We start from the raw sequence: 15,285 nt of genomic DNA on the forward strand, positions 1-15,285 counted from the left end.
TGGACTATTTTCTCTGTTTTTTGGCAAATTAAGCTCCTATAGAAATCATTAAAGTGGTAAAGTTATTGTACACAATAAATAATATAATTGATATTTATTTCTTTTATTTATTAGGTCTCCATTGTTAACTCCTTTTCAAATTTCATGTTTGACATTATCATACCATTTTAAATTCTACATCTACGCATCACATCAAATCAAACGGCACCTGCAGTGCCTTAAAAAGTGATCTTGGCCAAGCTAACTCTTTGGAGAATGAACCCTAATGCGAGACTACTCAGTTTGAAGAACCTGAACCTGATGACACACTGTAAACAGCATCTGTCCATAAGAGGCTGAATACAGAAATGCTTCAGTAGCTTCTGTCTGGCTGTACAGATGTCAGCTGAGGCACCAGAGCTGAGAGGGGGTTCAAAGGGAGGTGCATGGCTGCATTGACTTCATTTGATGTGGATGGCATTTGCACTCCAGTGTGTATTTTAAAAGGTTCCAAGGCCAATCGCTTTAATGTGTGTTTACTTGCGCCTTACTGTGCTCAATGGTCAGATCAATCTGCATACACCCTACAGTGGCTCAGCTTTATTTTCAAACCCCATAGAGATATAAACCTTTCACATCTAGATTTTAGATTTGATTTCTGAGGGGCACACATGCCTGGAGACCCTACATGAGTATTTTGTAATCTCTGCACATGACTGTTAAATTGCAAATCTTATAAAATGCTCTGTGATGTTGAAGAATGCAATATGTTGTATATAATGTGTGATTAATTTTGCAATATCGAAAACTGCTTAGTTGAGATGCAATAATTACTTGCAGATGCCTCATGCTGAGCTGGCCAGAACTGCATGAACTGTTAAGCAATAAGTACCTAAATACTAGAGATGCTTTTCATTATATAAATGAGTTGTGTCAAGCAAACACATAAAGGATTAAAGACCTTCAGGAGCTATAAATGGATTGGAGAAGTTGGTTGTAAAATCTATGGGAAGATAAAATCTATGCTGACTTGCTGAAACTTTACAGCTCCCCTTCCTACTGCTTCCTTTAAATTATTTCCTCCTCTGCTGTAATATATTTACTGTAGTTGTCTACTCATGGAATTTATTATTACTGTTACATTAAGGTTTTTTTTTCCTTAATCACTATATGTGTCCTACTGTATATCATCTCCTAATTTTAGTTGTTGCAACAAGTTGTGAAACAGCTTCTTAATGTTTCTATCTTGCCTCTTCCTCCCTTGTCCCTCCTGTCTCTGTCCTCCTGTTCCTTCTTGTCCCAAAACACATTTACTTTCTCTCCTTCATTAGACCCAGAATGTGATGTATGACCTGGTGTCGGAGCTGCAGGAACGCAGTGAGGAGCTGGATAAGCGCATCGGCACATTGGAGGACAAGCTGGACTCAGTGACAGGCAGCCTGCAGGCACTGCCCTGCCTCATCTCGCAAGCCATAACCCAGCAGCAGCAGGACTTCCTGGACGGCTTTGTTCACCGCTTTCGACCCGCTTCGCTAGCCTCTGAGCGTTCCGAACGCTCCGAGCGATCCTGGACTTCCACCGCCCGTAGGCGGCGCTCTCCCTCCACAGCACCACACACCTCCTCTGATAGCGGATAACCTTGACAAATCTTCTGTAATCACCTTTGAGCCCTACCTTTCCCAAACCAACGTGTCGCCTCATTCTGTCCCATCCAATTCTGTCTCATATCTGCTGGCAAGTCCATGTCTGGACTAATAATGAACCCACATCTTGGTCCGTGACCTGATCCTTGTCCTTTCCCTCCCACTCATTCCTTCCTCTCCACCTAATGAAAAAAAAAAAATCCAGAAAACCAGTTTCTCTGTGACTGAGCCTCTCAGCACAGGCCTGATTAGAGCTACTCGAAAAGAACAAAGAAAAGCAAGCAAAGACTTAAATCAAGAAAAAACAAATGCATCCAAAAAAGAAAAATAGAAAAAAAATTACAAACTGAGATAAAGTAGAGATATGGTTTATGTTTTAGCCATTGTATGGCTGTCCAAGTTAGCTTTTTTTGTAAAAGCCCTTGTATAGTTAAAAAGAAAAAGAAAAAGACTGAGTTCAGGGTTGCTGAGGTGAGAGCTGGCTATCACACCGGAGAGTCCTTAACAACAAGGGGGGAAGTTGGTCTGTGGAGCTGAGGGCCTTGGCTCACCTGCTGGCCCTCTGAGGCCATGGAGGACATCTGTCCACCCATCTGTCCGTCTACCTGTTTGTCCGGTGAGGAGAACAAGACAAACCATTGGACTTCCCTTTCAAATGACTAGTGTCATGGATTCTTTCCCATAGTTTAGGGTGAAAGCTTTAGGAGAGGCTACAAAAGCTCTGACTTCAGGTCAGTGATTGAAAATGCACTTAAAGGGGAGGAGAAACTGTTACACAAATAAATAGCAATGGGGATGCATATGGCGTTACTACTGGGTAGGAAAAATGATCACTATTGCCAACTTCAAGGTATCAGCTTCCTTGTTCTTACCAAGGAAAAAAATGAGAGCGACTATCTTTTTTAGTTACATATTGACATGTGATTTTTCAGTGCCTGAATGTATAAATAGTAGAGGGTTATTTAATTACTAATTTCAGAGCTTTTTTACGATGTTAACAGTCTAAATACAACATTGCATTCCTTTTTCAGATACATTCCTCTCCAAAACTTTAAAGAAAATGTCTAACATGCATAACATTGCCTCCATTACACCGCAACTCTAAATGTTTTGAAAACCTGTTTTTCTATTTCTAACACAGCGACAAATGGAGAAGTACAGCGAGAAACCCGTGGCGAGACAGATTGAGAGCATATTTGTGTGTTTCAGAGAACAAGTTCACTTTAAGCTCAATGCTGCACACTCATACACAACAAATATGAAATATGTAGTAGTCTACCTTTCTCACTACCACTAATTAGAACTTCCTGTGGTCTTCAGAAAATTGCATGGCTTGAGGTCTGCTGGGATACAGGCACAAACACATCACTGGTCAAACTGAGTAACTAACCCAGCTCTTTTGCATGGTTCTGTCCAGAAGTAGTTATGGATCACACCCAGATGGCTCTGGTTATTTATACGCTTGGTTTCATTAGATTACCTTTGGTTTGTTGGTTGCTTTTCTTTTGTATTATATTTTTTAATTTTGTTTTCCCCCAATTTTTTATTTTGCGAGGATACCTGTGTTTTTTTAGAGTTTCAGAACCTAGAGAATTGCAGCAAGTTGATCCTGTTTAAAATATGAAGAGAGATTTTAAAAAAAAAATCAGTATTTCCAAAAAAAATCCTCAAAAATACAAAAAATGCTGAAGAAACTTTTCGGGTTACAAAACAGTGAACTGATCTCAAAGTAAATAAACCATAGTTTTACAGTTAAAAAAAAAGAAAAAACGATTAAACTTATATGCTGTCTTGTAGTCTAGTATGTTATCACTGCCCCTCATGTCTGTACTTTAAATATAAAATTAGCTTTAGATTGGCTTAACTGGTGGGAGACTGCAAGATTAATTTTTGAGTATGTTGTCATATACATGCGGAGGAATTTAAGTAATAAACACAAATTCACATTAACTACTTACATTCCTGAGTCCAGCCAGAATCAAAACAACCCGAGATATAAGCTAGCTCTAGCTCCTCTTAAGCTATCGCTACCATATTGTGTCACTATTTCCATTATGTAGATTATACTGGATGCACTGGGGGCTTTTTTGTGAGGGGTTTTTTTTCTCAGAGAGCTGCAGTGACTCATGGTTTGTAATGCTAGCACTGACTAGGAAAGTTTAGAAAAAGATGCATCAGGAGTTCTCTGTTATATTGAGCACAACACAAACTTTGACTAGTGAAAAACAGACTTAAAATGTACTTATCAAAGAAACTGAACAGCCAGTTTCTTAAAATATCTTTTAGTATGACAAGAGCAAGACAAAATACTCAGATAGACCCTTAATTATAGTTCAAGCTTTATTACAAATAAAGTCTAATTAAGTCAAAATTATTCTGAACAGTTGTTATAAACTGGGAAATTGGCTATAGGTACCAAATCCATTGTAAAGATTTTGCTTCTACTGTAAAATTGGGCATGTCTGTCAGAGCTTCTGAGTTTTGTCACTTTCAGTCTGTGGCTTCAATTGACTCATCAGGAGCATAAGCTAACTGGTTTCTAATACTAGCTTTATATTTACTGTACAGACCTGTAGCCTAAGTGGACAGCTCTCAGTAGTAAAGTATAACATTGAACTGTTCTTTGAGGCCTTTGCTTTGGTTATCTGAGTGGTACAGTGATGGATAAGAAGTGAGGGGGAAACATCTATGAAAGCATGCACTGGCATATTCTAGTGCTGTGATGACTTGCAAAGTTTAATTTGAAGACAAATATTTAGGATTTTCCCAGAGCACATTAGAACAGAACAGGAGGTCATCAGGTTAGCAGGCTAGGATGATTTAAACAGTAGATTGAGTCCCAAAAGAACGCTAGTGCTAAATCTCATATTTGTGGTCCCTTAAGCAAATGGACAGGTGTAGGATCATTATAATTTCCATGGTCTTAATTATTTCCAAGCTGCTTTAGGCTTAACTGAGTCTAGGTCCAACCCTGTGAGAGAACAAACAGGTTCGCTATCTCACAGGCTCTGGATTGACCAGAGAGCACTTCTTTTAAGAATGTATTCAGTTTGCTACAAGTGCAACTTAATCGAGCATGAATATTAGCTTTTTCCCTTTCAACTTGAGTTGATGAAGCATGACTCTTTACTGCCCCCACCTTTAGCCTTTCCTATCTCAGAGTGCTACACTTCTCCCTAATAGTAGCCTATAAAGAGATCTATCATGCTTTTGCAGTCTCTGTTTCAATCAGTATCATCCAATTAGTCAGGATGGCTAAGCCTATCTGCTTGATTACAGCCTTACCTGCCTGTTTCTATCTAAGGTTTCCACCTTGTCATTACATCTGGTACGCCCTCACGTTTTTCATCTGTCATTATTAAGAATATCAGTCCCTCATACAAAAGTAGGCTTGACAGATGGCCTGCAGAAAAGACATTGAAGTGGTTCCAAAAAAAAAGAAAACCCCAAACAAAAAAAACTGCAAGGGAGGAAGAAGCAATGGAAACCCAGGTCATGTCCCATTTTGTACTTGGTGTGTAGTTACAACAGAAAGGATCACAGATGCTGGAGTCTCTTCCCCAGAGAGACATAACAATGCTGGTGTTAAGGACTTCATCGGGTGGCACGAAAAAAAGCAAAGACTTTGCTCATTCACTGACAGGAAGGTTATGAACAGCAAGATTGGGTGTCCTGTTAATATGACCTCATTGTAGATGTCACCATTTAAACAGGACAAAGCTGAAAAGGTAAAGGTAGGTGGCTGCCAGCATGTCATAGGTATGTAGAAAAAAAAATGCCTAGAAATTACACGAGGGGATTGAAATTCTGGCAGTTACAAAAGAAACCCCCAAAAGACCTTTTATTGTTTTACATTTGCAGATAGGAAATTTAATCCAGGATCTGCTGTTCCTTACTCTGTTGTAATTGGTTTTCTTTGTATCCCATCACAAAGACCAGCCTAAACACCATTCTAATATTTACTGAACTGATCCTTTTCTAGAAGATGAAACACATACACAGTATTTCATAGTGAAGTGAGGGACATTCATGATGTTGCTCTGATAATGGTAGATAAGACAAAATGATTAACACATCCCGGACTTTTATTATAAGTAGGCTTTCGTCATAGAGCAGGCATCAGAACACACTTCTGCTGAGTACAGAGTGAACCCCCCACTCCCCAAAAAACTGAAAAAATGTAACCAAATCATTGTTCTGTGTACACTGCCACATGATGCATAATGTACGTAGTAGCACTGGAATAAATCAACTTTTAATGGATGGCAAATGGGTTTAACATGTTCTCTGTATACTGTTCATTGTTCCTTCATTTTGCAGGTGAACCTTTGTCCTAACAAGGAGAGACACCAAGGTCAACATTAAAGACTATCTTCATCTATGACCGTTATTCTTTCTTTTTCTTCCGCTGGGATTTGAAAATTCCGTTTTGAATAATCTTCCTAATGCTTTACTTCCCGTTTCATTTGCGTACTCCAATCTGAAACTTTCCCATGCCAAGAGGGAAGGAAAATGGCAGAAGCCCAAAGTCAAATGTGACACTTGAAAGGTGGGTTGGCAAATGTGTTGACAGACGCAAACATCACACGTTTCGTCCTGTGAAACTGAGGCATGGGCCGTCCTAAAACATGATTACAGGAGGAAGTATTGATATAAACAGCACTCCAGAGGACACGCAGCTGCTGGGGCGCTGTTCCAAGGTGAACTGTGAGCTGTGCACAACACACACACTCGTACACAGCCATTAATGTTCAAATAACAAGCTACTATTCATGTCCACATGCACAAACAAGGCTCTGGCTGGTTAATTACAGTAAAATCTGCAGGGACTTGGCAGCAGACCGATATCCCGCAAAAGTGGCAGAGTCAGTCACCCTGTTGTTGTTGCTACACAACCCCAAAGACATGCAACCGTGGAAACACAGGGAACAGCTCCTCAACAATCCAATTAGTACAAAGTAATTAAAATATTGTTTTTATCCTCTAAAGTGATAACAATCATATGTGACATTGAATGCGCTCTCATAGAACTAAATCTCGCTTTACGGTGGAAACCCAAGTAGGAAAGAGAGGCAGAAATTGTGAAAGGTGCACACAAATTATGCCGCATGGCCATCCTTTCCTTCTCTAACAATCTGTCTTAATAAACACATTTAATTCACTCAGCTTATCCTTGTGCTGAAGTGTGAAAAGCAAGAATAGTGGCATTAAATTACCAGCAATCTCCCCTAGAGGGTACTGAAGCTCAGCCAAACAGTGAGGAAATAGGAGATGGAGTCATGTTGCAGAGGACTGAAGATCACCCTTGGAGTTTGGAATTACAGGGGGAAGAAGAATCAGCATATAGGATCCTGAAGAGCACAGTTTGAAAAGATCCTATGGGGAAAACTTGCAGAAGACATGGGGAAGTGTTTTTATTAAGTTATTAAATTTATTACAAGGCTGACTTTTCTCAGGAACGAGCAGCTAGGAGCTGCATTATGCTTAATGCCCTGCATATAGCTTTCAACTAATGTGGTTTGGCATACACTCGGGGAAATCAGAGAGAGTATTGATTTTGGTTTTGGTGTAGTGGTGGAGAGTGGGTGTGAAGGGCCTTTTCATTCCACCAAATGTTTTTTTGAGTGTCACTTATTTCAGCATCCATCATTTCTCTTTCTGTCTTTTTAGCTCTATCTGTATCTCCTCATCTGCTGAGATCCGAACAGAATGAACGGCTGCAAATGAGGCTGCTTGCTGGAAGCTGCCATTGCTTCTCTGCTTCATTTAGCAGTGAAAGAAGGCGGCAGCTCTTTTCAAAACTCTCAAACCATATGCTAGGACTTCAACTGTGAAAGTGTACATGCACTATATATTGCGTATGTGTATGTTCACACTCACACATGCTTGGCTAGCTGGATGTTTTCCACTTGAAAGGATCATTTCAGCCAAGGCTAAAAACTCAGATTGGTACACATACAGTATTGTTCTTGTTTCTGTGTAGGCCTAGTTTCCCTATCAACTTAACACAGAGTCAGCTAACATGATTCATTGATGCCTCATCTGTAAATTTTTGCTCATGTACATAAGTGGCTCTCAAATTGGGGGGCTAGCTCCATCAGTGGGTAAATACAGTTATATATATATATATATATATATATATATATGATGGGGTACTGGCCCACAACCGAGATGGGCACAATAAATGTTGTTTATGAAACCATGATGATCGACACTGTTATTTCCAATCTAAGCTGACACACTGACACTACATCACACCTCACAAGGACTCACTCTTCACTATATTTCCTTTATTTACATCAGTAAATAATCAGCAAAGCCAGTGGTAATGGTGTGGCCGGTAATGACAGGTTATTCATATCAAACAGCTGACTCATTAAACCTTTGCTACCTGCTCTCTTGACAGCAAAGACCAAGCAGGTATTTAGGTTGTCATAGAATTAAGCACTTAGTTTAAAAAAAAATCATAAAGTGGAAGTTGAAAAATATTCAATTTTGTACCATTTGATGTATTTAGTATTTAGTATTTATTTATTTATTTATTGTCATTGTCAAGAACAATGAAATTGCGTTTGGGGCTTCCATACAACCCAAAAAAAAGAAGAAAATAATAAATACCCCTTAAAACCCAAGTGTACATATTTAACCCAGTGTGACTCCAATGCAATAAGACAATCCTTAGCAATAATGTTCGTAGAAATTCAGACAAAGACCTGAGAAACATGACAAAATACAACAATGCACCCATTCAATATTATTGTACTGTGAGATATGATATCAGATATGATAGTTATCTATTTAAGAAAGAGGGGGGGGGGGGGGGGCAGGAGGGGGAAGAGAATAAAGATATGATGCACCAATGCAGACCAGTTCATTGCTATTAAGAAGTTGGATATGGTTATTGTCCGTGAAAGGGGGGCAGAGAGTTCAGGAGCCTCACAGCCTGTGGATACAGGCTGTTGGCCAGTCTGGATGTTCTGGCCTGTATAGACCTGTACCTTCTCCCTGAGGGCAGCAGATGGAAAAGGTGGCGCGCAGGGTGATGTTGGTCCCGCAGGATACTGTGCACCCTCCTCAGACAGCGAGTGGGGAAGATATTACTGATCTCTGGCAGACTTGTTCCAATAATTCTGCCAGCTTCTTTCACCACCCGCTGGAGTGCTTGCTGATCGGCCTTGGTGCAGCTGGGGAACCACACTAGAAATCCATACGTCAGAACGCTGCTGATGGCACAGTTGTAGAAGTTCAACATCAGAGATCTGGGAATGTGTGCGCTCCGCAGTCTCCTCAGGTAGTAGAGGCGCTGTTGGGCCTTCCGTACAACTGAGGTGATATGGTTGCCCCAGGACAGGTCCTCGGTCACAGTTACCCCCAAGAATTTAAAACTGCTCACCCTCTCCACCGCCTCACTGCCAATGAAGAGAGGCAGATGGTTGTTATGACCCCTCTTCCGGAAATCTACAATGATGATGGTGATGCCATTATGCTTATATTTAGATCAGTAAAATTCTGCCTGAGTGTGAGGCATGTACCTTTTTCAGTTTCCAAACCGAGAGGCACTGTACTAAGCTAGCAGTATTACCTCATATAATAACATATTTAAACATGCTTTTGCATTGTCCTCCATATTATATGCAGTTGAGTAGGTGCCTGTGTTGCAGCAGTGGACAACTATGGTAATCCCAAATGAGGTTTAGCCCAACGCCCAGGGCTACCGGAGGTCCACCAACTCCCTATGCACTTGATAGAGTTGTTCAAATTATAAGATCATTGTACTGTATAGGATATGAGTACTGCTTTGTGTGTGCGTGCGTGTTTTCTGTAGGTGGGGAGGGGTGGTGGACTACAGATGTCCTTGCCCCGAGCTTTCTCTACATGAAAATCTGTTTTGGAACAATCGCTGGCACCGAGTGATGCCACGCTATACAGCAGGAATGATTCCTGGAATCAGCTGTGGAGGGTTAAATGATACATAAAAAGACATGTATCACAATGTCATCGCTTATGGGAAGTGTTCCAGTAACACTTTAGAGACGTCATCATCAAAGCCTGCAGTTTCATCTACAACTAAATGTATTTTATGAATTTAGCTCAGAGGACATGACTAATCTTAAAACGCAGATTGTAGCCATTATTCACAGGGCCACGTCTGAATACACTCAGTGCAACACTGAAAAGGTAACTGGGAAAGATAGCCACATTAAATGGGATAAAGAGACAAACCAAACTCAGAGCAGGAGAAGCATGGGAGCCTGCTGCCCTCTAGTGCCAAATACCCAGCTCCCAGTCTAACACAAAGTCACAGCTGAGATGAGAATGAATAATTCATAAATGATGGGATGATAAAGCAGTATTATACCAATGCAAGATACGAGATGTAATTGATAATATGGGTCGCTTATCAAACACTTTCTCAACTCTAAAAAGAAAAGTGAAATCTCATGGACAAACTCCTGTTGCTGATAGTCTTAAGTGATATGCGTAATGCTTTAAGAACTGCTGACGAGATGAACTTTTGTGTGTACCCAGGAGTCCCTGATCCAGTATTAATTACTAGATTGTGTACTTTTTTCCCCACTCTTTTAACCTATTTTTATCAGCAAAGCGCCAACATCATGCACTCCATGAATGTCAACAGTTTCAGCCACTCTCTCTCCCACAGATTAACCTAGCAGTGCCAGTCAGCACCAGCGCAGGGGCGGTTCAGGTTTAATGTTTAAGCTTTTAGTACCACCTCTTTTGTCCACACACATTAGCCAATCTCCCTGTGTGTGCTAAACCAGGAGTGAGTCACCCGAGAGATTGAAGAGAGTGAACTGTGTGGGCCTGCTGGACAGTTGCGGCTCAAAAATCCTATGAGATAGTGCCATCTCTACGTTACCAGAGAGTTGGGGTCAAGGTAAGCTGTTGGATTTGACATTTGAAAAACAAATGTAGAATCAGGTGTCCCGTTTTTTAAAATTCAGCGATAGTATCACGACAGTAGTGAAGTACACGGAGCCGCGGCATTGTGTGAGTCACAACTCACACAAGTCCTCTGTAATTAGCAAAGCCCAAGCAGTACTGGAGTCATGTTGGGGTCTTTTTTGGAGTTGCTGTATTCCAGCAGTTTGTGGTGTATGTGTCATGCTGTTTGACATGGTGTGACTAATGGCTTTCCACTAACACAACTGTCTTTTAGAAATCTTGAATCGAGGCTTTCCTTCATTTTCCATTCAATATAGAGATATTGTGTCACCATATATTTGCAACTGGTTGAGGAGGTCTATGCACAAGATACCTCACTGTATAAGAATCTGACATTTGTGTTTATCGGGAAGGTTTTTATTTTTAACTATATCCTGTAAATTTTAATTCAGTAGTAGAAACCCACAAATGATTATATATCTATCTATAGATAGATATATACATACACATATATGTGTATAGATATATGTGTATGTATACACATATATAGCTTCATTTTTACCCTAATAAACTGATATACAGATGTTTGAATGTTATTTGTAGAATGCTACTATTCTTTCTCTTTCCCACAGCTTCTCTTTGTCTTGCCGTGGTAAAGATTCTGCGATTTTTCCAATGAATTCCCAAAATCAGCCCACAGCATGAAATCATTCAAGAAACAAGACCAGGAGGGTGTGGTCGGGTCCTCCACCATTAAAGATCCACCAGTTGCTGTATGGGTTACTCACACACCGGATAATATCACCGATGATGGTGAGGATGATGCGACCTCCACAGGTCGCACATCCAGTTCTCCACCTTATGCTGAGCAAGAGAAGGAAAAAAAAGGAAGCCTGAAAGACAGATTGAAATCCCTCATCCCTCAGTCATGGGGCAAAAAATGGACAAAAGAAAGCGACTCTGAAGCCAGCACAACTGGTATCCAGATCCTACCCAATGGGACCAGAGTGAGCCCCCCTGTAAGTCCCTTGGTGGAGCGTCGGAACTGGAATGAATCTCTGGGAAGCTCCAGTCACAGCTCACATAAGCCTTTGATAAGAGAGAGTCCCACTGACGGTCTCTTTGGTCACGTCCCAGTAGAGGAGTCACTACTGTCCAGCATCCACCCTGCAGAGTATTACGCTGAGAAGGTGGAGGTCTACAAGCAGAAGTACTCTTATTTGAAATCATGGCCGGGATTGCTCAGGCTTCTAGCTGGACTTCAGCTCCTATTTGGAGGAATGGTTTTTGCGTGTGTCATTGCTTACATTCAGAAAGACAGTGAATGGTCCAACAGCTACGGACTCTATAATGGTGTATACAACAATGGGATGGGCCTGTCTGGGTACAGCTACAGAGGTCCTATGACTCCTTTCATTCTAGCTGTAGCTGGAATCTCATGGATCCTTACTCTGTGTCTCCTGGTGGTGGGAATGACAATGTACTATCGCACTATACTTCTCGACTCCTCGTGGTGGCCCCTGACAGAGGCCTTCATCAACGTGGCTCTTTTCCTGTTCTACATGGTAGCAGGGATAGTTTACTTGAACGACTTGAATCGCGGGGGGCTATGCTACACAACAATAGGTATTAACCCCATCGTCGCAAATCTGTGTCGGGTTGATGGTGGCCAGATGGCAGGAACAGCTTTCATCTTCATCAACATGGCCCTGTATCTAGGAAGCTTCCTGGTATGTCTGAAGATGTGGAGGCATGAAGCTGCACGTAGAGAGAGGCAGTATTTTGAGAACCAGGTACAGATTTTTACTCCTCTGTAAACAAATATGAAATACAAGGTCAGGTCTTCTAAATCTGAAGACTGACTGAAATACATTTCAAAGCTGCATATATGAAGGTATCCTCATGAATACAGTACAGTTAAATTCTCTGTGAAAGGCTAATATAGTGGAAACCCACCTTTAAATTGCTCATCATTACAGTTTTTTCTGTTAAAGTTGGTTAATATTTAGCTCATTTCTTGTGTGGCAGTATTTTAGAATTTTAAAGAACAGAGTTGCACCTGCAAATGTAGCTATCACCTGCATCTTTGGCACAAGGGCAACTACTGTCACAGTCTGGCAGAGGCAGACGGTGTGGACTGACAAAAAGGACCCAAAACTTGAATATTAACAAAAAGCAAGTCGTTTAATATGGCTGATTTAAAAATAAAAAATAAAGTACAAAAACAAAAGGCAGAGGCACACAGGAAAAAAAAACTAGAACTAAACTGGGAAAATTAACTGCTGAACAAAAAACAAAGACCAAAACCTTGAACATGGAAAAATCCTGGAAACATGATGTGGAACAACAGACGACCTGACAATAAATGAACAGAACACACAAACTAAACAGACACAAGGGTGATTAGGGGAAGTGGAAACACATGGGGAAACAGCTGACACTAATCTGACATAACCAGGAAGCAAAGCTGACTATACTGACATAGACCTTCAAAATAAAACAGGAAACATGAGACGCAGACATGACAATACAAACTTGACAACAAAAGACACGCAGCATGAAACACATGAAGTTAGAGGGAAACTTAAATACAAGGGTACAAAACACAAAGGGAATCTAATAAACAAATGAACTTCGCCAACCTAATGAACTTTAAACATACACTATAAACATTAAAATAAACTAAAACTCAAAACGCTGGGTCAAAAGACCCAGGATCGTGACAGCTACTTTGTTCCAGTAACAATACTGATAATGATAAAATAACATCAGCACTGCTCCCATGACCGTATCATTTCCCCACTGGCAAATAAACAGGTCTAAGAGGGCTGCCTGCTCTGTGACGTTGCAGGTTTGATAGAGCTAAATAGAAATATCAGATACACAGATGATTGGAGGTTTAGCAAAATATATCCCATGAGTAACCCACAGCAAATATTTGAAGCATAAAACAAGAATGAAGCAAATTAGTTTTCAATGTATGGCCTTTCCAGCTGTTGACAACAACATCTGGGCCACTGTAGGCTAACAAAACAACCATATTACTGTGAGTGCAGATCGCCACATAACCTGTGCAGTAAACATGTCTCTATAGTTTTCTGTAATGGTGTGTTGGGATAATATGTATAGTAATGTAAAATAAGAAAGGATGAGAAGCCAGATGTGAACATAATAGTTCCATTAAAGAAATGCAGCTGTATTTTCAAAATAAAAGCCTTCATGTAATGATGGCACATGCCAGTATAGTGTTGTGAACATCTTGTTCATTTGTTTTGTATTTGCCAAATGATGTTTTTCTTTTACCTTCAGCCTCAGGAGGAGTTTCAACAGTCCATCCCACTCAAACCGGTAACAACAAAACACATATCATTCAGGGATGATGAAGCTGACAAAGCGCTGAGTAAAGACTATAACAATCGGGATAATCTTCTACATGACGTCCAAAAGAATCCAGTCAATCTGAACCCCAAAGTGCACATCATTGCAGACTACATCATGTAAGTTAACATTTATAAGTTGAATCACACCATTAGTTCGAAACATACAGAGAATCAGTTTTACTGTGTGTCTCCTTTCTGTAGCAAGTATCCAGAGATCAGCTGTGTGGAGGAAAGGGAAAAGTACAAAGCAGTTTTCAATGATCAGTATCAGGAATACAAAGACCTTCACAGAGACATCAGTGCTACTCTGAGTAAGTTCAGAGAGCTGGATCTCATGATGGAGCGACTCCCCCGAGAGACAAGTAGCAAAGAGGTGAGATTCATACCGACCTCCCATCGGTTTTCCTTTTTTATATGGGAATTAATTACTTTGTTATTCATATAGGACCAACGCAGGATTCAAAGTATTGTAAAGAAGTATCACCAGAAAAGGAATGTAAGTGACAATTTTTTTTAACCTTTTTTTCTGTTTTTTTAATGACAGTATAAACCGCGATTTCTACAGCTGCTCACTCTGAAATCAATCGTAGCAATTTTCAAATTTAACCATAGAGGTATTAGAGTTCTGTGTTCTGCCCAGGTAATAGTAGCTTTTATTCGGTAATTGTCTACTGATGCAAATAATTCTGAAAAATCATGTTTAACACAGATCAATTACAGAATGAATCAGTAAGAAAGGTTGGAAATAGAGCTTTCAGGCATTAATCAGCAGACTGTTGTGTGCATGTTTCGCAGGACCCTACTTTCCTAGAGAAAAAGGAACGCTGTGACTACTTGAAAGCCAAATTGAGCCACATTAAAAACAGAATCCGTGATTATGACCAGGAGACCATGGCAGATGGTCAGACATGAAGAAGATCAGAAACAAGTGTCCACAGCAACTGATGAACTGATGAAATAAAAACGCTTTTTAAAATGTCTGCTTCTTTGTGTGACAGACAACATTCTTCCTTCTGGAAAAGTCTGATTGTTGCGCATCATTGTATTTTCATGTACAATTAGATCAATGTTTACACAAATTCTGGTTTGTGACATGATTATATTCCTTGGGCTACAACATTATAAGAGATGCTTCTTCTGTAGAGCTTTGACTTGACGGTTTTGTGTTTCTAAATACTTTCTTGTCATTTCTGTGAAGGCCGAGCAACGTTCACATGCTTGATGTAGAAATAAAATAAAGTTAAAGGATTGTTATATATCTTTCTGTAATATTTTTTTACAACTATATTAATTTTATGCTGTTATTTCTTTACTTTTCACTTTTCTTCTTTGGGCATCACAGCGAAAGCAAGTTCTCAGTTAAAAAACTGCAGGTG

The 15,285-nt window shown here is 40.2% G+C and overlaps 2 protein-coding genes across 2 annotated transcripts in view; both read left to right on the forward strand.

The window, feature by feature from the left end:
* Nucleotides 1-6,003, forward strand: part of kcnn1a (potassium intermediate/small conductance calcium-activated channel, subfamily N, member 1a) — a 68,023-nt gene extending 62,020 nt beyond the window's left edge. Inside the window, exon 9 of the mRNA XM_085440081.1 lies at nucleotides 1,311-6,003. Coding sequence (XP_085296207.1) covers nucleotides 1,311-1,616 — 306 coding nt within the window. The 3' untranslated portion in view covers nucleotides 1,617-6,003. The remainder of the gene's footprint in view (nucleotides 1-1,310) is intronic.
* Nucleotides 6,004-10,385: 4,382 nt separating this feature from the next.
* On the forward strand, nucleotides 10,386-15,163 carry LOC146687959 (MARVEL domain-containing protein 2-like). Its single transcript, XM_085440507.1, has 6 exons — nucleotides 10,386-10,521; nucleotides 11,162-12,322; nucleotides 13,839-14,026; nucleotides 14,111-14,282; nucleotides 14,355-14,405; nucleotides 14,705-15,163. Exons 2-6 carry the CDS (start codon nucleotides 11,231-11,233, stop codon nucleotides 14,819-14,821), a joined length of 1,620 nt encoding a protein of 539 aa, XP_085296633.1. The 5' UTR covers nucleotides 10,386-10,521; nucleotides 11,162-11,230; the 3' UTR covers nucleotides 14,822-15,163.
* The last annotated feature ends 122 nt before the right edge of the window (nucleotides 15,164-15,285 follow it).

This window comes from Copadichromis virginalis, linkage group LG18 (genome assembly GCF_057382275.1).
Source record: "Copadichromis virginalis isolate Kocher_CV1m ecotype Utaka linkage group LG18, C_Virginalis_male_GT1.1, whole genome shotgun sequence".
NCBI classification, from domain to species: Eukaryota; Metazoa; Chordata; class Actinopteri; order Cichliformes; family Cichlidae; genus Copadichromis; species Copadichromis virginalis.